The sequence below is a fragment of the Megalops cyprinoides genome, chromosome 9 (genome assembly GCF_013368585.1).
Source record: "Megalops cyprinoides isolate fMegCyp1 chromosome 9, fMegCyp1.pri, whole genome shotgun sequence".
Classification (NCBI taxonomy): Eukaryota; Metazoa; Chordata; class Actinopteri; order Elopiformes; family Megalopidae; genus Megalops; species Megalops cyprinoides.
Window position 1 is genome coordinate 25,658,917 of NC_050591.1, and position 22,171 is coordinate 25,681,087.

The window sequence follows — 22,171 nt, forward strand, 5'->3', positions numbered from 1 at the left end:
GGCAAAATATTATTGATCATTTCCAGAATAAGGAACCATCATCACCTGGTATTTTTTCCTCATATGTGGCAAATGATAAGTTTAGAATAGGTAAGTGCTCTTTAAATAAACAAACCAAAAGGAAAAAATCTAGACCTTATTAAATATAAAGTAAGAAACCAAACTAATAGGACCAACAAATATTAACAAGGAAAAAACAATTGGCTGTATTCATAGTGCCAGGGTCATGGAGATAAAGAATAACATTATGATGAAGTTCCGAATAAATACAGTTTTTATGCATATCGGTAAGTGGTTTTTAACTTCTCAAAGGCCATCAGGAAGACCATGGTAGGCTGTATGTAGACCTCAAAGTGCTGTTTCAATAACTCCTTTAAAGAATCAATACCCCTCGCAATGAGCTTTGCATTTATCTTTAAGAATTTGTATTACCCCTGCTTAAAAGGAAAAAAAAACGTGATATACTTTGCTGTAAAATGTAAACTTTCAGCCCTAACATAATTGCACAGATCAACGTCATACTATTCACAAATAAGTTACTTTTAGTCTCTTAATTACGCTGGAGATGTGTGACCCCGTGTTGTCATATCCGACTGAGGTCATGCAACTTTCGAACGGCTTTTTTCTGGCCGCTGCGCAGTCGTTTGCAGTTCTGGCGAGTCGGCTTGATGCGAAAACACAACCGTGCTGTCACAAGTAACCTTTACGTCACTAGTAAGGCTGTTGTGTTTGACATGAGGGGCATCAGTGAAAGGAAGTAGCTAGTTTTCTTAACAGTTGCTGTCTAATTAGCTCGCGCAAGGTAATGATGTGTTTTGCATAAGAATATATGATTAATATGTGACTAACAAAATTAGCGAACTAACAGCACAGAGCCAAGTCTTCATACATGCAGCTGTTTTGCAGTTGTCAGAGAGGCATGCAACTCGCTAGCCAGAGTAGCTAGTTTTTTCTGTAAGCAATTGCATCTTCGCCTGGACTACAAGATGAGATAATTATTAGCTTCCAGAAAACAGCGTAGCTAGTTGTTACATAGTGACAAGTAGTACGGTAGCCACCTACCAAGCTATCTGTGATTCCAGTTAGCTAGGTAACATTGGGAAAGAATGGTTGTTATTGACCAAACATGGCATTTATAGGACTCAGTCAGTATGAAGTCTTGGTAGCCTGCTAATTTCGATCGTTAGACCAGCTTGGCAGTACGAAAGTGGGAGTTTTTAGCTAACTGGCTACATACCTAACGGTAAACGACTAAAAGGGAAGTCTAGCCTCGTCGTTTTTGAGGACTCTCTCACCATGGGGGACAATGGAGATTTCAACGCGACACTGAACTGCAGTACAACGGGCGATCCCCGTCTGGATAAAGCAATATATCAATGGATGTGCTGGGACAAGGTAAGTGGATCATAACGAGAACTGTGAGGTTTTCAGTGCGTTTGTTTTGGCCTGACGATTTAACCAAAATACATTTAACCAGTAACGACTTGCTCGCCGAAAAGTATTCTTGTTGAATTTATTGCTTTTCCGTATGAATGAATTATCCAAATGCACGATCCTGTCACACAGTTATCGTCCAGTCTCACTAAAATTCTGCCCCACCGAATACAGCAGATTGAACTGTGACATTGCTCCGGTATAAATAAATAAATAATAAAATCTTGAATTTCTGTTGAAATAAGATACTGTTATACTTGAAACTCTATGCAATGACGTACTGACTTGGGCTGGAGGAAGGGATTTTATGTTTTTATGAATCCCACTTTTTGCCTCTGTTTGCAGATCTGTTCATGTACAGTGCTGGTACCTTATCCAGGTACTCCACAAACCTGATACCAAATTATGTGAATGTTTAAGAAATATCCTGAAATATCGTGTATGTTGGCTTCTATGAAAAACTCATTTAGACTACAAAATCCAGCCTTAACTCTCATTGGAGCTGTGGGAGGTTGAGTTTCGCATGGGATGTAAAAACCCTGGCTGACCTCATCTCTCTAAATGTCAACTCCAAATGTGAACTCTTCCAATAGTAGGGGGACAAGGATGACATACATATTTGGCTTAGCTGACCTGTCTGGAGTTTACTCTTACTGAACCAATTGAAGCTCTTTATGACAGCTGTTGATGTCACACATCATAATGGCTGAATCTACATTCCAGTTGTTCTACATTACAACATTAATGTTGGATAAATTCGAAACGCAGGATACCCTGTGTGAACTGTGTGATGTCATTAGATTCCATGTTTTAAAGTTGCAGTGGAATGGGAAAGTGACAAGAACATCAGCTATAGGTCTTTATTGCCTATAAGTGTAAATGGTGTAATTGTATTGTGAACAATACGTACATGAGAATGTTATGTGTTGTTTTGAGTTATCATTACTGTTCTTTCTGCTAACATGGTGATCTGTCTTGGGTTTCATGTCTCTGTGTGTGTTTTACACAGAACCCACAGACTCGGGCCCAGATCGAGGCCCTGTTGCGGGGCGGGTGTGTTGAGGAGCTACGGCAGAGACTCTGCTCCAGAATGACCTTCGGAACAGCAGGGCTGAGGGCAGCGATGGGAGCTGGCTTTGCACTTATCAATGATCTCACTATAATCCAGTCCACACAGGTCAGAAGCTTTGATGGATTCACTCCTTGTCTGTGCAGAGCAAGGCACAGCCAGATAATCGGGTGTTAAAATGTGAGACCACTGCACTTATGTAGATTATGTGAAGGAAATTTTACATCTTACATAATTGTGTCGTTGGGATGGTTAGTACTTTTGATATGCCTGTTTGATGTTGTTCTGTTTCTGTTTTTGCCTTTGCTCTAGGGCATGTACAAATACTGTGCAATATCATTTCCTGACCTGTCCAGCCGAGGCCTTGTGGTTGGCTATGACACCCGTGGACAGGGAGCCAGTGGCTGTAGCAGTGAACGGTACCTCCCCCTCCATTCTGTTGCCTCTGCTTCTCAGCTCAGGATTTGGTCAACTCAAGCATGTTGCTGGACACCAGCTGCTGAGCTCAGAGCAGACTGACATAGAGGGAGATGACTACTGAATTAGTCACATTTATTTAAGTGTGTATTTTGCAAGTGTCTGTGCATTATTATTTGTATAATTTCCCTCGGCATACGCTGTTATCTATTACATAGCGATATCAGAAACCTACTTGCCTAAACTAAATTTCTCCTTGCCCAGATATATAGTTTTGTGTGTTTGCTTGCGATCTCATGCAGAGATCCATTAGACCTGTCCCAGGGTCATCATGGTTTCTGGGTTCTGTTTTCTCTAATTGTGAAAACTCTGCTCAAAACAATTAATGTTACTGAGTTACCTTCTAAATAGTACCTGTCATTGCACTCACTCCATCCTGTCCCAGTTGAGACACACGAGGGGATGTGGTTCCAAACTGGAGATCTTAAGTCTCATATCAGGGTACACATTGAGCTACTGTCATCGCACTGCTTCAGCAGGAGTGAGAAATATAAACATGGTACAAACTCTGCCCCTTCTGCAAGAAAACATAACATTATCTACTAACCTATGGCTAGCTGTCTGTATAACTACCGTGCAGACTAGCTGGTATTGAGTGTCAGTAAACTAATTTAGTTTGCAGGCATGTAGCTAACATTAGTGATGGAGGTCACATTTGCTGGCTAGATAGTTATTATTTCTGATGCATATTGCAGGTGATTTTACATATTGTAAATACAGAACTGTAGAGCTGATTACAACTTAATTTGTGTGTGTATGTATGTGTGTGTTCAATTGTTATTTTTGTCTCAATATTTAGCTCCCAATTAAAGTTTGACAGTTCATGTTGTAGCATATTTATATTGCTTTATGTTGCTAACTATAGGTTATGCTTCTATAGCCTCTGTTAAAGGTATTTTTTTCTTTACCCAGACTTGCAAGATTGACTGCCGCTGTTATGCTTTGTAAAGGTGTTCCTGTCTATCTCTTCTCTACATATGTACCTACACCCTTTGTGGTAAGCCTACTTGTTATTTCTAATTTCAATCAGAAGTTCAGAATTTATTTTTGGTAACACACCCAAGTTACTGCTGTGAGGTAGTGCAAATGAAATATTTATGATTTGTCACTGTGCTCAATTTTACAAAAAAGGCCAGTCCTGACTTTTCACAGCCCAGGTTATTGCAAAGTAGAGTCTGGGCCGCATCAGTGGCCAACAAGGAATGGGAGTCCTTGGGCACCCACAGTGACAGAACATAAATTGCTCTTTTCTGTTGGGATGGGGAGTATAAAGTTCTCATTACACTGCTCATTAGTACTTTTAGCAATTCACCATGGACCTATTGCTCAGATGACATTATAGTGGGATGCACACAGGATTTGCCCTCTGTGTTGTGCTGTGGGACTTGTAGTGCATAAAGTCACTGTTAGTGAAATGCGAGTGCAATGAAGAGTTGCATTTTTCATGCTTCATCGCTCCTGTGAAAGTGCAGAGGATGTTGCAGTGAAGTGAGCCTAATGTGTACAAATTGTACAAGTAGCGAATCTTAAGTGAAAGTGAAAAGGGGGAAAAGCACTACAAAGGAGGTATTGCATTGAAAAATCTTAACTTGATATGACAGTCCTTACAGTTGTGCTTAATCTTACTTGTTTGTGACTCAAATAGTAGATCAGTAGTGATCCAGAATGGATGCATGTACAGGACCTTGGAAAATAGTTTCTTTATTTAGTCTGGATAGGCTGTGAGCAAAAACAGATACTGTCCTGATCATTTAAACATCATTGAATCTGTGTTGGTATGTTGAGGACACACTGTAGTTCTAGAGTTTGGTTCACAACATGAAAAAAGTTGGAACAAGATTACTTACTATTTTAATGGTGAATTAAAATATATGTCATTCAGATTATAACATTTGGATCATATTATTTCAGAACAGGGGATAATAATACCAATTCATGAGCACGGGAATGTTTGTGTCTTTTATTTGTATCACTGCTTCTTTTCTTCCTTCTTAATTACTAGAACATGTATTTGCAACAAGTATTAATATTTCTATATGCAGTCAAGTCTGATGATGAGGTGTAAGGTAACTGCTCTTTTCAAGTTTACTTTAGAAGTAGAAAATGGCCACTGGTAATGTTCCTGGGTTGTCATTAGAGAAAGTGGTTTATAGAACACTTTAGCTTGGATGTCATCTTTTCTCTCCAGCCATATGCTGTGAAGAAACTTAGAGCTGCAGCTGGAGTGATGATCACAGCCTCTCACAACCCCAAAGAGGACAATGGATACAAGGTGTGCTGCTGTTTCACTTCTGACTCATTAGATTAACTTCTTAATCTAATGAAATGTATTTTTAATCAAGGTGTATCTTTACATTGCCCTTAAACTGATTTGGTACTTTATATAGTTTTGGTGGTTTATATGCCACATTACCAAATTTCAACATTGTACAGTGTTAATTTTTTAAAATTTTCTTTATTTTAACATTTTATTATATTTTTAATTTAATTTGTTTTTCCCCACTATTTTAAAGACGTCTATATGCACTGCTTAAAATTGCTGAGATTATTAAGCTTTCTTGGCCAGCTAGTAAGAAACTACCAAGATGGGTAGGAAAAGAATCAATGAGGTGTGATCCATTTAATATTATTAAGCCATATCGTGAATGACACACACACAGCAGAGCATGTACAAAACAGTAATTTAGCTGTGATTCCTCAGTTTTTTTTATGATTTCTTATAAGAGCATCAATCTGCCTTCAGTTCCAACTGTATTCCAACTGTTGATTGGAGTAAAGTATGTCCATGGTGTACTTGCATGTTGGGAACTGTAGTTCATGAGTTTTCAGTTCAGAAAGTATCTAAGTGGTACATAAGATAAGAAGTTCAGTCTTGAATGTTTGATTAAATTGTACCTGATAGTACTTTTGTTTCTAAGGTCTACTGGGAGAATGGAGCACAGATTGCGTCACCTCATGACAAGGAAATCCTTAAATGCATTGAGGAGAGCACGGAGCCCTGGAGAGAGTCTTGGAATGACAGCCTGGTAGACAGCAGTCCTCTGAGGAGGGATCCTATGGAGGAGATCTGCAGGTGTTACATGGAAGAGCTGAAGTCTGTCTGCTTTCACAGGTTCTTCAACTGTCCTTCATTTTTAATTTTGAACTGTGTGGTGTTGTACAACCTGATAGTGAGTGTTTGTGATCTGAGTAAAAAAGTGACGGGATCAAGTTAGTGTTTGTTTTCAAATGAGTTCACTTGCTTTGTTCAGAGAACTTAACATGAAGACGAAGCTGAAGTTCGTGCACTCCGCTTTCCATGGAGTTGGACACAACTACGTTCAGCAGGCTTTTAGAGTGTTTGGCTTTCCTCCTCCCATTGCTGTACCAGAACAGAAAGACCCAGATCCAGAGTTTCCAACTGTGAGCTGCCCCAACCCCGAGGAAGGAGAGTCAGTCCTGGTGAGGTGGCACAGTCCTTTGTTCTAGTCAAGAGCTTGCGTGGCACCAGTGGAAAAAGTATTCTTTTCTTTAAACCGTCTGAAGCGAGTACCTGCAATTGACAGACTGTGATTATATAGAGAATGAGCAGATCTTCTTTCTTTATGTTTGTGTCTTTGTAGGAGCTCTCTCTTCGCCTTGCTGAGAAAGAGGGTGCCAGGATACTGTTGGCAACTGATCCTGATGCGGATCGTTTGGCTGTGGCCGAGCAATGCAGCAAGTATGCCAGCCCATATAGATATACAGTAAGGTCCCTTGGTGTATCAAATTTGCAATGATGTGACCTGGAGTTCAAATTCTTTTTTACAGCCTGATAAACGAATATATCAGTGTTAATTTGAAGCTGTACAGAGGATTAAGCTAATCAAACATAAATAAATAATCACATGAATGTATCATAAGATGCTGAAGTAATTTGATTTTTAAAAAGGCTGTCCCCTCGTTGTGAAGTTCCTTTTTCATAACGACACTTTCATTTTGTAAATATTTCTCATAGTTAGCCTCTTTGAACACATTGAGGAAACAAAATTGTGGTAGAAGTATAGAAATTATGGATTATAGATGGTGTAAATGCTTGCTTATGCACACAAAGAGCCTGACTCTGCTTTCGGTTTAAGATGCATGTTATAGGTCATATTTGGTAATGGTTTATCTGATATGAATAGACTGTGAAGTTTCTTACATGTGTGAAGGGAGAACTTGGCATGTGATAGTTAATTATATGTCACTAGATTCAAAGTAAGTATTTTGGATTTCAAATATTGATGTTGAAGCAGCCTAACATTGACAGATCAGGATGTACAGTATGCATAGCACTCTTGCAGGCATGCAAAGAATGTGCAAGAGCCTTTTTGCTCACAGCTGAATTACAGCACAGAATAATCCATGAGCAGAAAGAGCTTGTTTCCATTTTTGAGAACTTTTGCTCCAAAGGATTACTTCTCATTGTTTTAGTTCAGTACAGTAAGCATGACATGTCACCATGCCACAGACAAAGATGTGTATAGGTTAAACAGTTAACTGTTTTGATGTTAATCATGGATGCATTTGTACATTTTCCTTCAGTGAGCTTGTGGCCTTATTATGCCCATTGTTCTTCCATCCTCCTTAGTTTCCCACAAAGCTGTCAATGGAAAGTCTTCACGGGCAATGAGCTTGCAGCTTTGCTGGGTTGGTGGATGCTGTTCAACTGGAAAGAGATGAACCCAAACCCAGCTGACACAGAGAGGGTGTGCATGCTGGCAACCACGGTCTCCTCAAAAATCCTCAAGGCATTTGCTCGAGTGGAGGGATTTCACTTTGAGGTAGGGAGATCTTCCAAATATTTACTTGATAACTGTAGCCAATGGTAAATGGAAGTTCGTGAACACTGGAGCCTATAAATATGCCTTTGCATAAATATTTAAACATTACCCTCACTCTGTTAGTACCAAACAAGTTACGACGTTCTTTAAAAATTTGGTTGCAATTTTCAGTTTAGGGATCAGTAGTTTTAATACAGGTGAAGATATCAAATGCTATAAATTTTAAGCAAACATATATCAGTCAGATTGGCTCTGTGTGTCTCATATGCGTGTGTGTGCACATGTGAAACTTTCGTGTACTTCTTCCAGATGCTCCTACTTTGTGTTGCAAATCTCATTAATGGTGTTATTTCTGTAAACATTGTGAATATATAATCATTTTAACCTGGCTCATCATAAAACAGGAACTGTCTGTATCCTTACAGCACCCTGCACCTAGAAATTAAATGAATCCATTACATTTTGTGACCTGCTCAAATTATTATTATTCTTATAACATTTTGTATGTTAGCTGAATAAATAAATAATAAATGTAAAAACCTTTGCCGTATTCATTTCCTTATGGTTTGGATGATAATTTTCATTCATTTCAACACTGTGTGTGTTAGTCTGGGCAGTTTACAAACCATACTAATCACAGCAATAACCCATGATTCTTATTTTTAATACTTCTTTTAATACTTCTTTCTCACTGCAGGAAACTTTACCAGGCTTCAAGTGGATTGGAAAAAAAATCGATGAGTTGGCAAAAGCAGGAAAAGAAGTCCTTTTTGCATTTGAGGAGTCCATTGGTGTGTAAATCTTTGAGTTTTGTTAGTTTTAAACCCTTCATAGTTTAGTGCTGTTATTTTTACAACATTGCAATATTACACTGTTTAACTCACAATATGTTAAATGAATGTTTAATCAGTTGTAAATTTTGAGGTATACCATTTGGTTTCATTTGACATGGAATGGTACATTTTTCTTTTTGAATTGGAATCAGTGATGTTTGTACCTTACCCTCTCATATGGCTTGTACCTTCCCTGTATTTTATACTCTTGGCTTGAGGGTACAGGGTTCATGTGTGGCAGTATGGTCCCAGAGAAGGATGGGGTGAGTGCGGCAGTGGTCATGGCTGAAATGGCTGCCTATCTCTACAACAAGAACCTTACCCTGAATGAACAGCTGGCAAATATTTTTGAAATGTGAGTTTCTTCTTTTTCTCTGTTGTACCATTATTATTCTGAGTAATAATATAATGACAGTGAAATAAATTGCACAGTAACATAAAGGTAATGGATGTGTCTCTCAGGATGTCAGTGTTTGGAGAGAAATCATTTGCTTGTTTTTCATTGCTGACACAACCTGATGGCTTGCCTTCCTTCCTAGTTTTTACCCTGGGCTGCCATTGTCTTTCAGTTATGGTTCACACATTTCGAAAACATCCTACGTCATATGCCATGATCCCCCCACTGTCAAGAGAATATTCAACAGACTCCGCAACTTTGACGGCGAGAATAAGTATCCAAGGTCATGTGGAGGGTACAGCATTGCTCACATCAGAGATGTGACTACAGGATATGACAGCAGCCAGCCTGATAAAAAATGTGTAAGTATATTATTTCTGGCCTTAATAGGACCTTAAAGAAAACTGTGCAGAGTTCTTAACATTGAAATTGATATTAAAATGTGGGCCACAAGAAAACAAAATCAATGCAAAACTATATTTCAACACTGTATTTGTGCAGGTCAATCATCAATAATGAGCTGATGTCCTGCCAGTCTTAACTGATGATGTTTTTATCATTCAGAAGCTTCCTCATCAGTATGAGCATTTTGCAGGTTAATGTGCTCTTTGTGTGTGTCCAACATATGAATCACTCTGACCAGTTAGTGGGACTGTGACTGACCTGGAGAAATGGTCAGGCTGAATTATGATTGCTCCTGTTTCAACTGCTGACTGTTTTTTCTTGTTTGAGATTGAGGTCTAGAAATGTAAAGTTTTCATTTGGATACTTACCAATGGGCAAACAATATATAAATGCGCATTTTCATCATTTTATTATTGTTAGGTAACTAATGGGGTAAATGGAAATTATATGCATTACACCAAAAGCCCTTAGGTGTGTTTTCCAGAATGCAAGCTTATGAAAGGAACTGCTCCAGGATTTACAGAGCTCCACTTCTCCACTCGTAATGGTCAAATGTTTTGCTGTGCAGGTGCTTCCTGTGTCCAAGAGCAGCCAAATGGTAACCTTCACTTTCCAGAACGGGATCGTGGCCACGTTGAGGACGAGTGGCACGGAACCAAAGATCAAATACTACACTGAGTACTGTGCACCACCTGGAAAGAGGTCAGCATACTTTTAGTGTTACTGTTGGAAGCCAAGCAGGGGCTAGAATCTGATATAATTTACCTGCAATGAAATACAACATCATTTAGCTTTGCAGAGAAAGACATGCTCAGCTTCCGTCTAGGAGGTGTTTCAGTTTTATTTTGAACAGTGAGAGAACCAGGACGTTGGACAGGAGACTCCGTGACTAAATACAATAGTACAAAAGTATTTTATCTTCATGATTCATTTTAACTGAACGACATTATGGCATCTCTTATTTCATTTTATTTATTCTTATTTTATTTTTTTTTATTTTACATCTATTTTGGGTGATTTTTTCTTGAGAACAAGACAAGGGCAATGGAATCATATATTTTTTCTTTGTTTATATGGCAGATGCATTTATCTATGGTGACTTATAGAGGACCAGAAAATACAATACATTACAGGAATTAAGCAAGTACAGTAGCTCAGATTAGATTGCATTATTGTCAGTTAGGGCAATACATTCACCAGCTATAACCTGAAATCCTGCTAGGATTAATTTGACGCTGGTCAACTTGATCATATCATTGATTGTCTTGCAATGGCAGTAAATGGTCATGCCTTATCAGATTTCAGCATTTGTGCCATTTCTCTAAATTGGTTGCTTTGAATGTTTTTTTTCCCTGTGCTGTAAGGTTAACAGAAGCTCTGGCTTCAACCACTATGAAAGGAAACCCAGAACTGTTATTTTATCAGATCAGGTCAGGTAGCTGATAAACTTGTTGGCTAGGTAGTTAGCAATATTAGCTAACTTGTTTTTAACTTGAAAAAAAGTCTTCATCATTTATAATTATGAATTTGATCTGAAAATACTTGGTAGAGAACTTCTTATATTTACAAGAAAGGGACTGTAGTTTACACTGTTCATTTTACATCTTGATATTGGTGGAACTTGAATGGCTGTAGTTTTATATGGGGATTTGTGTAAGATATAAGTAAGTAATTTGGGTGTATTAAGCTGATATTAATTTTATTGATTATTGTTGTTCACAGTGATGTCACCAGCCTGAAGCTGGAACTGCAGAAGGTAACAGATGCCCTCGTTGAGGAATTTCTGGAACCAGACAAGAACAACCTCATTCGTAGATTAATTTGAGGGGAAAACGCTATAAAGTGTGCCACTCACTGTATAAAAAAGTATATAATTTTATGTTGCTTTAGATTTTTTGTGAATGTTTAGTCTTACTGTGGACTGCATAATTTTCAGATTTATTTTGTTTATTTTGCAAAGGTTTGTTAATTTCTTTTGACTTTTATGGAAAATATTATTTAAACAAATGTTTTAGTTGTTTTTGCCTTTCAGGTTCAGAAAATAGGATGGAAATATCCTCTTATTTATTGTCATTGTAGCAGGTCAAACACATTTCAGTTTTTTTCAGGGAGTGGGAAAGTAAAACTGCATTATTTTGTTGCATGGACAAAAGTGAATACATACATTATACACAATCTTTTTGTTGACTACTGCTTCCCAAAATAACAGACATGCAAAGACCATTCTTCAAAGAGGTGATCATTCTTAGGTCATACAATGGGTTGTGTTCTTTCAAGGTTTATTAGGTAGCGTTTTGACTGACAAAAAGTGTTGGTTTATTTTTTCCAAAGCATTATTGTCTTTATTGATGCTTACTATGGCACATTTTTGAAGCAAATACAACAGGATTAGTCCAGTGCACAGAAATTTTAAGTTCTGCATTCTACAGTATACAGTAGAGTACAGTCACCAAAGTGTTGAACAATCATTTAAATCGTTTGCAGTAAAAGACCACATTTCTTTGATACTCTAGCGTGTTTACAATTTGATATCACTGTATGACATTGAACAGAGTTAATCAAAAATAAATTCTTTCTTCATCCAAATGTAACTAGCTCCCTTGCAAATTGTATGCCTCTGCTTGCTAACACCTCTGTCTCCCACCTATGGGAAGTGCCAGTCCAGGTCCATAGCATCTCCATAGCATACATCAGGTTCAACTAACCTTAAATGGAATTTGAATTCTAACAAAAATGACCACAAATAGAAACATGAAAAGCAGTTCAAAGGCAAAGTAATTGTGGGTGTAAAATCGAAGAGCTATTTTAGTTTACTTCCATTTTAGTGGCTGCCCATTGACCCTTCTTTAAAAGCACAGGCATGTGCATTTTATGGACTGGTGAAAGGAGCCAGTTTTACCATCGTGCTGCCATTCATACAGATAATCTTTTAAATAACAAGTGATTGGCCATTTTCAAAATAACATTTCCATGAAGCATGCAAGAAACAATCACTTGCCAAGCCAGTCTTCTTACAAGAGCCAATGTTAGTTAGCAGTTTGCTGTAATTGCACAAAAATAGCCACACAGGAATGCAGGCTTGGATCCCTGTTTCATTTCATTGCATTTACCCTTGACATTAAGGCTGTGTTTGCCTTCCAGGCTAGCATGTGTTTAAAGAGCACCCTTTACATGTCAGTGTGCATCTATGTAGACTGTATTGAAAGGCTGTGTGCCATGGAAGGCCTGTTACATAGCCCAAACCACCTCTCTCAGCCACTCCATCAGCCTGTTTACATCATGAAATAGTACATCGGTGTGGCTAAGGGCATGCATTGTTCTTACTTCTTGGAGTATGGCTGCTTGTTGGTTGCACTGAAGCTCTGAAGGAATAGGTTGTTAGTATTTTTTCTGAATTTTACCTGTGGAATTGTGTTTTCTGCTAGTTAAAGGTTTCTTCAGTTACATTTTAAAATTCTTTAAACATAATCTTTCTTGGAACGTATTTTATTATTATGACAGCAAACCATGGATTGTATTTGAATATGCAGCCCCAGGGCCCAAATGATTGGAATAGGTGTCAGAAAATGAAACAATTTAGATACTTGAGTTTAATGTACAGATTTCAGTGATTAAATTCTTCATTGGAACAAAAAATGCATGAACTGGGAAACTGAAATTCATAGTCTTTGACTTTTAATATTTACTGACAATTATTTGCCAATGCAGCCACCAGATCTACACATTTAGAAAAAAAACAAATTAATGTGGAATTACATTTTAGCGAAACTGATTTTTTGGAACAGAGTACACATCAGAATAGAACTAAACTGGTCATTGTAGCCCAGCTGATATTCTATAAAAATGTTTCTGTTGCGAATGGAGGAATGTCATGGAAAAGCTTTATAGCAAGCCCCATAATGGAAATGTTTTGATACAATTACCAGTATACCTGTTACTGGTCAGTAGTGGGGCCATTTCCATGCACTGGAGTCAGTTTGGGTTGGTTGAGGAATAGATATTTTGTAACCTCCCCCCTCTTGCAAATTGATAATCCTGTGCAGGTTTATCATAATTTTCCCTCATCTTTTCCTTGATACCTTTTTTTTTTTTTTTTTACAAAAACCAAAGCCTTTGTGTGAGTAAAGTTCTCCAAACAATGCTGTTGGAATACCTCTTACATCTGCATGTGGTATAGAGGCTAATGCTGAATAAATCTCTGTAGCTATATAATCATTTATTTCAAAAGAGGATGTATAATTAACTAGTTTCTTTGCACTGAATTTCTTCTGTTATATTGCCCTCAGATAAACCTGATTATTTGTTTTTACTGGAAAAACAGAATGTGTATTACACTTAACCAGGTTAAGTCCAGCAGCATCACAGTGAGTCCTTTTGTCCATGTCTGCAACAGTGGTGTATTTTACTATACTACTTTTTTTTTGTAAAAAAAAAAAAAAAAAGATACATTTCCGTTGCAGTGCAATGACACACCCACATAAATGTAAATGGGAAGAAGTTTTTTTTTTTTTAATTTTAAGATTTTATCATCACAGTACATTATCCTACATTGTATTGTGCAATTAGCTAATCAGCCAAAAGTATTATTCGCTTTTTTCTCTTTATATATCTGGTGGGAAGTTTGAACTATATTATATTTTACAGGACTTAAGCTGTTACAAGCAGTAAATACCACCTGTAAAGTCTATAAATAAACACTTTGTGATTTGAGAAAGGGATTGATTTGAAGATATCCTTCCTGTGCATTTATGTTTTTTATTGTTTTCCAGCTGTTCAAAAGGGATGAGGCCTCATTTGAAAAAAATGTATTTATCATTCTATAGAAATTGTGTTTTGAATTGTATTTTTGTTAAAATAAAAAAGTATTATACTTCTGCAGAAACAATGAGGAAGAATATCATTTTTGAATGTTGTTTTTACCTTTGAGATATAAAAAGCACATACTATGAGATGTTTTATTTTTTTCTTGAACGGATAGGAACAACATACCTAGTGCTTAAGCTTTACCCCTTTCACAGTAAAATAAAACAGCGTTTTCAGACGCAAGTTTACTCAACTCATTATCCACAAATAACATGTTTAGGATAAAAGCAGAACACAGTACAAGCCTTTGTAGTATACATTAATCTCCATCTGGTGACATTAGGTTGACTCCAACTGCAGTGTATCAGGAGGTCGTTTTCAGTTTCTCCTTGTTCAGTCATCTTCCAATTTTTTCTTTTTTTTTTTTTGTACCTCATTGTACCTCAGCTTCACAGCTGAATATGGTCAGAGCTTGAGTTACAATTGCTCGAACACCTTATGAGCCTTCATATATATTATAAGAATATATGAATATATATATTTTTAAAATATATGAAGGATGCCTTAAATATTTGACATGAAGCTACTGTTACTCTTTTTAGCTTGACCGTGCACTTCAATGACCTCCGACTGTAGGCATTGCTGCTTCCATTGCAAAAAAGTATGTTTCTGAAATAGATTTATATCAGCTGCAATAAACATTTGGAAGGGAAAACTGAGTAGTCTATTGCTGATTCACACTGTATGAATTGTTTGTGTAGTCCATTTTGTTAACTTAAAAAAAATCAAATACCAAAATCCCCCCAGCTCCCTTTGTTGAAAGTAAAGATATGTTTTAAATGTTCCATATGCAGAAGGTGTCCTATTGACCTTCTGTAGCGAAGGGTGAGAGCAGTCACCCCACCTGGCCTCAAACCCAGGTCTAGAGGGTACCAAACTGCAGCTTTGACCACAACACCAAAGAGCCAGGCTCTTTGGTGTTGTGGTCAAAGCTGCAGTTTGGTACCCTGTAGACCTGGGTTTGAGGCCGGGTGGGGTGACTGCTCTCACCCTTCGCTATACCTTCTCTGAACTTTTTAAACTATTTTCATGTCCTTTTTATAATATGATGGCAAGAACTTGACACAATACTCAAAATGTGATCTGATGAGGACATTTCATAATATTTAGTATAACTCCTTTGATTTCTTCTCTGTACATCTTACAGTACATTCCAGCAGCCTTTTTGCTGCTTTGGCACAATGTCTAGATGCGTATCATTTTTCAGGTAGAGAATTTCTTGATAAAACATTGTGGGTCCATCTAATTCCCTTATTGTATGGGGGATTAAGTCTGTGAAGTTAAAAAAAAAGATGTATGTAAACTAAAAACTAGATAAATAATTGCTCATATACCCATTGCCAGGGGTCAGGCTGGGCTTGTACAGGTAATGGTCCTTTATTATCTACTTATTTAGATACATTTCTTGGTGTTCTGTGTGAATTCATGTATTCATGCATTATTATTTAAATTAATTGTTATAGAAAATGTATATCTTGCAATTTAACAGAATTAATGTCATTTGGCTGCCCTACATGTCTCTCTTCTACATTGCCTCAAAGTGCCTGTCATGCAAGTGATTTTATTGTGGCCAGAAGAGGGCGCCAGATGACAATAAAAGAAAGCATAAACACCGCTCCACTGCTCCCCTCTTTCTGAGGCCTGCTTATTCACTAAAAATCCAGAGTACACATTTATATACATCAAAATATAAACCTGTATTTAATTAATCCGTTTACTGAAATAACCATAATACCCAATTTCCTGAATTCTTGGTAATTTCCTGTGGTAATTTCCACATTACCTTGTTGTTTTATATGGTATATTTCAGTATCGATTTTTAAATTAAACGCTTTTGATGTTTCAGGAATATTGCCTCCAGTTATATATTCTTATAACAGCAGGTATGGTCATGTATCTACAGACTAAATTTGTTCATTTGTCCTTTTGTTTTTCCTAGAGCAGGGAAAAGTAAACAGCCATGTGGGCAGTGTATTTAGCCACCAACTCAGGATGTGCACACGGGGGCCCTGCATGCTGTGCTTACAGCCATACCTGTCTGCAGGATGTGTATTTTCTCCTGGTTATATTTGTGTGATATTGAAGTTGCCTGTTTTTGTCATTTGCTACAACCAGGACCGGGGAAAATAAACAGCCACTGGCCAAATCTGCGTACTGGAAGTTTTGATGTTTTGATTGATCACCATCTGGCATGGTCGCCACCCTTGCCTTCTTGCCTCAGGTATTCTTTATAAATGAAGTCAGAGCGTCTGCATTTTTCAGTGATTTTGTGTGTCTCAAATTATAGTTCCTGGTTACTTTGATTACAGATCCATATAGCAAATTGATATCACTAACCCCACCACCACTAGGGGTGCATGTTATCTCCCTAGTGTGTTTGTCTCCTAACAGGACAAACAAAGAAGTAATGAAGTAACGAAATGTGAAATAATTGGTTTGAAATGGAACAAAATAAATTTTAGAAATGCCAATTTATCTGTTTAGAGTGACTTAGGCATGCACTTGATCTGGCATCATTCAAGTAATTAGTATGCATGTGAAACATGGGAGAGCTGGCTAAGAGTGCAGTGGTGTCTAATGCAGCAGGATAATTGATGTATTCTCTTTTTGCCTGCCTTAGGTAATTATTGTTTGTTTTGTCTCTTTTTTGGGTTCACTAGTGTCATCGTCGTCCTTTCTTTTTGTTACTTTAACCTGTCATGGGTTTGGGTGAATAAACTGGCATCACGGCATCGCCAAGCCTTTGGTCTCACCAATGCTGTTTCATAAAGTATGGACCATGCCACAGTTTAGCCTATGAGTAGTTTGCCACCATATAGCCAGGTTTCCACTGCAGGGTGTGAAGATCTGTCACACTTTGACACCATATTATGTCATACAGTTAAAAATGACTTACAGATACAATGATGTCTTACACCACCCCAGCTAACACAGTCACGTTGCCCTTACGTTGCCGCAACGTAATTTAATGACCAAACATACGTTGCTACAACGTCAAATCCGACGTCGCGGCAACGTGGAAAGTGAAAGTTGCCATTTCGTAACGGCAACGTAATTTTGTGACGTTGTCTGTCCGTAACCGCGACGTCCTGGTGACCATATTTCATTCTTGCGACGTCCCATATGTCAAAGACAAGGCCCGCCGCACCATTCCATCTGGCCCGCGCAATGATTTGGATTGTCTACTAACTCTGGCCCGCTTCCATATCGTCCACAACACGCTGCACTACAATCCCCAACATACACGGCAACGTGTTGCCCTTTAAACACCTGCGTGCCACCCCTCCTCGTCCCACCCACATCCAAACACACTCACGACACGGTCGTTGCGTACCACAGTCCCACACCAGACACGAACGGTTTCAGCTGCAGCCCAGCACGACTGTTGTATCTCGCATCAAAAATAACTGGCTGGCTAACTAGCCAGCCAGCCAAAAATGGCAAAAAGAAAAGTCGACAGTGAAGGCAGGGGTGTTCAAGACAGGTGGGAGATCGAGTACCTATTTACTTACAATAGGGACAAACCTGTGTGTCATGGTTAGGAAAAATATAATCAATGAATTATTAATATTGTAATGACTAGAGGAAACTCCTGCTAATTTATGTTTTCATTAGCGTTATTAAGCTTCTTATAGTTTTCACTTAGCATTTGCTGTATTTTTTAACTTTAAATTGCTGTTTCCTCAAAGCTAAAATTAGCTAGAATTTTTACAATGTAGTGTTCTAATTGCACCGGTTGAAGCATACGTGCTAAACGGCAAATCACACCGGTGTAACCATACGCGCGAAGGGTAAAAAAAAAAACTTGGCTTTTGAACAGTGGATTTTCTTGAACTTTAAATATAATTCAACTGAAAAACAAATAAACCTAACCGCTGCCCCCCAGTGTCATCGTCCATCGCGGTGTTTCACTGTAGACATCGTTAATTGCCAATTTGGTAGACATCGCCCAACCCTACTTATAACGATATGGATATATATGTCGAGAGTTTCGGCATCTCAGACCTTATTTAACCCCAGAGATTAATGAACTTGTTACAAAGAAAAGATGCCAGGTGTCTAGGTCAAGCAAATAGGTAGATTCCATAGACCTACAAATCTCCTGAGGGACATTTAAAGAGGTTGGGCAATTATTTGTATGTATTGTGATAATTGTTTTTTTTTTTTGAATATTACAAGTACAGCCTGCCTATACTTTGTTGTTGTTGGAGTTCTGAAATACTTATTATATTTTGATATAATGGCATATTTTGATCAAACAATAAACAGTTTGGGTCATAGCATAATGATATTTAAAAAAAAAACAAACAAACTATAGGCCATGTCTGGCCCGTGAATACGTGGTGATTTTTTTAATATGGCCCCTTCAGTGATTGAGTTTGACACCCCTGTCTTACACAGTGCAGGTCTAACCAAGTGAAAATCCTACGGCCCTAGGATGAATGTTTTGTCTGGAAAGCAGCGACCCATCCAGGCATACGTGACCCATCTATTGCCAGCAGGTAGAGTTCCTTCCCCACACACAAAGCACACCACAGAAAATTTCTACTACACAGAACCAAATGCTTGCACAAGATACTTAAGGCATATGTTTTAGTTCCCTTAATGTCAGTATGCCCGCACTGGGCCACTTGGCAATCTACTGACTACCTTGCTCGCACCCACCCTTAAAGCAAGACATACACAGAACAAACCCTACATACCTTTCATGTATGGATCTGAATCAGAATGTAGGTACAATCCAGCCACACTGCATGCTGCCATCTGTCAGCAGAGAGGAGGAGGAGATGCCATCAGCAACCGCACACAATTAACACAGCAACTAATTAACACTGCACAGTGATGGAATACAAATGGCCCTTTGTTTGCTGACAGGCTGGTGAATGTACTACAATAGTCCCCCCTTATCCGCGGGAAATATGTTCCAAGACCCCCAGAGGATGCTTGAAACCGTGGATAGTACCGACCCCTATATATACTATGTTTTTTTTCCTATACATAAGTGACCAACGGGCAGGTAGCATATACAACGTGAATATGCTGGACAAAGGGATGATTCACGTCCTGGGCGGGATGGCGCGAGATTTCACCACGCTACTCAGAACGGCGTGCAATTTAAAACGTATGAATTGTTTATTTCTGGAATCTGGAATTTAATATTTTCGGACCGTGGTTGGTACTGCGGGTAACTGAAACCACAGAAAGCAAAACCAGCGGATAAGGGAGGACGGCTGTAGCTTCTGCAGCCACAGCCCGTCTGCCCCACCTGCCAGCTTGGACTAACCACTGCACCACTCCCATTTCCATCCACTGCTGACATCTGGACCCACTCTGCTTCAGCAGCATCGACCTGGATCTGCCCTGACACCTCTGCTCTCCATCAGGTACAGGACCATATGTGCCACCATATGTGTCACTGTGGGTTTGTCAGGACAGTTTTAACAATGGCTGATGAGAATCAAGAGTACAGAAGTACTGACAGAGCGGTGTTGCTAATATACTCTCGTGAGTCCATCTTCTGGCATGCTCTGCTGCTCTCTCACCCCTTGAGAGGCCACACCTCAGAATGGTGCCTTTCAGATTTATTACAAGAGGACACTTAACACCAATATACATTAAGAGGAATGAAAAGAGTTTTGTGAAGGTGAGTTTGAATTGTGGCAGTTGTAGATGTAAGACAACCTGTTTCATGAAAACCTGGTAAATGCTGATCTGGGTTTACCACTTGTGTAAAAACACCACAATTACCTTATGATCCAGATATTTGGGGGGTGGGAAGTGAGAATGATAGTGGAAAAAAAGAGTTTTTTTCCATTAGGTGATTTTGTTTTAGCTTGTTGTGCAGTGTTTCTTAGTAAAAAGATAATCTCCCCTTCTCCTAACTGGTAATTTCTTCTTTGCTTTATGGTAGAAGTGGTTTCTTACCTAGAGTGGTGTGACATGGAAGAGTGATAGGGCAGGGTCAAAGGTGAAGAAAATGACAATGAATTGTAAGTGTGTAATCAAAGAAGGACAGCACATGGCTTCTGGAGCCTCACACGCAAACAGTAGCCTTTAACCCTTGAGCAGGAACAGAGGGTTTGGCAGCAGCAGGTTCAAATATCAGCTATGAGGGGAAATCTTTGAGGAGGCAGGCATGGTTTGATGAGTATTGTGGAGTCTATCCTGATGATGACGTAGGCCATACTCTTTCTTAAAATGGCTCATTGTTGCACATTACTCTCGTGTATTCTTTTATAGTTGCAACTTTTAGGTCAGAATAAATTTCTATGTTTAAGTTCAATTTTAAGTGAGAATTGTTGTGCACATGGGCACTGATTAACCTGCTGAGTAATAAGTGATTGTTGTTTTAAACATGGAACAATTGCGGGTTTCATGGTTGGAATATTACATTTTGGACAGTGCTGGGTAACTTTGGTATATATTACATTGATTTTGATATGTGGTGGGAATTTATGTGTAACCGTAATCAGCACAGATTGTTAGACATTGAGATAAAACATTGTCTTCACTATTTTGAGAACAACTGGTATTCTAAGCGATGCATTGCCGTACATTATTGTAATTTAGATGGCACTATTGTCAGTTTATACAGTTGTATATTTACTGAGGCCACTGTGGGTTTAGTACCTTTAGTACCTTTCCCAAGGGTACAACAGCAATGCCCCAGCAGGGAATTGAGCCAGCAACCTTTTGGTTACAAGCCCTACTCCTTACCATTACATCACACTGCCATTAACCAGAGATTATTGAATTAGGTCACAAGAATACATTAATTTAAAAAAGTCATATCAGCAGCAAATAATCCACAATGCTGGAGTTAAAGAGTTATTAATTTTTATGTGACAACTTATTATAAAAATGTATGGCTCACAGGCAGAACCTATTTAATCACTGTTCTTCATTTGCCTGTATAATGCACAGTTTTTTTTTCTTCACAAATACATTTTCAATATACAACTCACCCTATGCTCACATGAAAAAAGTAGCAACAGCCAATGCTATTGCTTAGAACTCTCTTTTTTTAAAAGGTAATTGCATTATAATTGGAACTGTCATCAGTGCAGTGGGATTTAAAATAGATATTCTGAAACTTACTCAACAATGAAAGGATGTAGCTATTATATTGCAGCTTGTGTAAGTGAGTGCACTGTACGTGTACTGTACACGTACAGTGCACGAATGTCTATTTATGTTGGCTACTATAGAATCACTAGAGCTGCGGCTGACATACAGTATGTTCAACACTTAAAGTGCTCAAAATAGTTGTGCAATTATTTTCATTCATTTCATTTTCACACATTTTTCTTAATCACCTTTTCCAAGGGGACAGAGAATAATTTTCCTTTTTTCCCCCAGACAGTTTTCCCCAGACTTTTTGAACTTTTTTAAGGTGATATTCAGGTCATAACTGGCTGGCTATATTGCTGACATTTCAAGCAAACTGTAAATTCTGTTCTTTCCCCCCAAAAAAGGACTTCACATTACATGTGCATTTGGTATTAGCAGACAGTTTATTCACAGAAATCCCAATTCTACAAAGTTATTTACAATAATTTAAAACACATTTAAATTAGGGTACAAATAATTTAGGGTACAAATCACTCTGGTGCTGGAAGTTCACAAAACTCTTGGGTTAACTGAAGACTGCTGTGATGCAAGTTCATTCCAATGTGAAATGTGGGAATGCAAACAGCTGATATGACATATTTCACTCACCATATTAATGGAATAGATTGCATTTTACAATGAGAACACATGTGTTACAACTGGCCTCTTATGGGATTTGCGGAGTAAAGTTTTTGAATAAAGTCATTCTCCTGAATGCAAGAATTTCTTTTTCAACAATAGATTAGTGTCAGTTTAATTTCTGGTATTTTCCTGTATTAAGCAATAACAAAAACTCTCT

General features: G+C 38.2%; 1 protein-coding gene across 1 annotated transcript; it reads left to right on the forward strand.

Moving 5' to 3' along the window:
• The first annotated feature begins 730 nt into the window (after positions 1-730).
• Positions 731-11,224, forward strand: pgm2l1 (phosphoglucomutase 2-like 1). The gene is made up of 14 exons (XM_036537016.1): positions 731-1,395; positions 2,444-2,611; positions 2,816-2,922; positions 3,893-3,977; positions 5,169-5,252; positions 5,899-6,092; positions 6,232-6,421; positions 6,583-6,680; positions 7,572-7,764; positions 8,462-8,555; positions 8,823-8,952; positions 9,167-9,356; positions 9,968-10,101; positions 11,122-11,224. Exons 1-14 carry the CDS (start codon positions 1,297-1,299, stop codon positions 11,222-11,224), a joined length of 1,869 nt encoding a protein of 622 aa, XP_036392909.1. The 5' UTR covers positions 731-1,296.
• Positions 11,225-22,171: the final 10,947 nt, after the last annotated feature.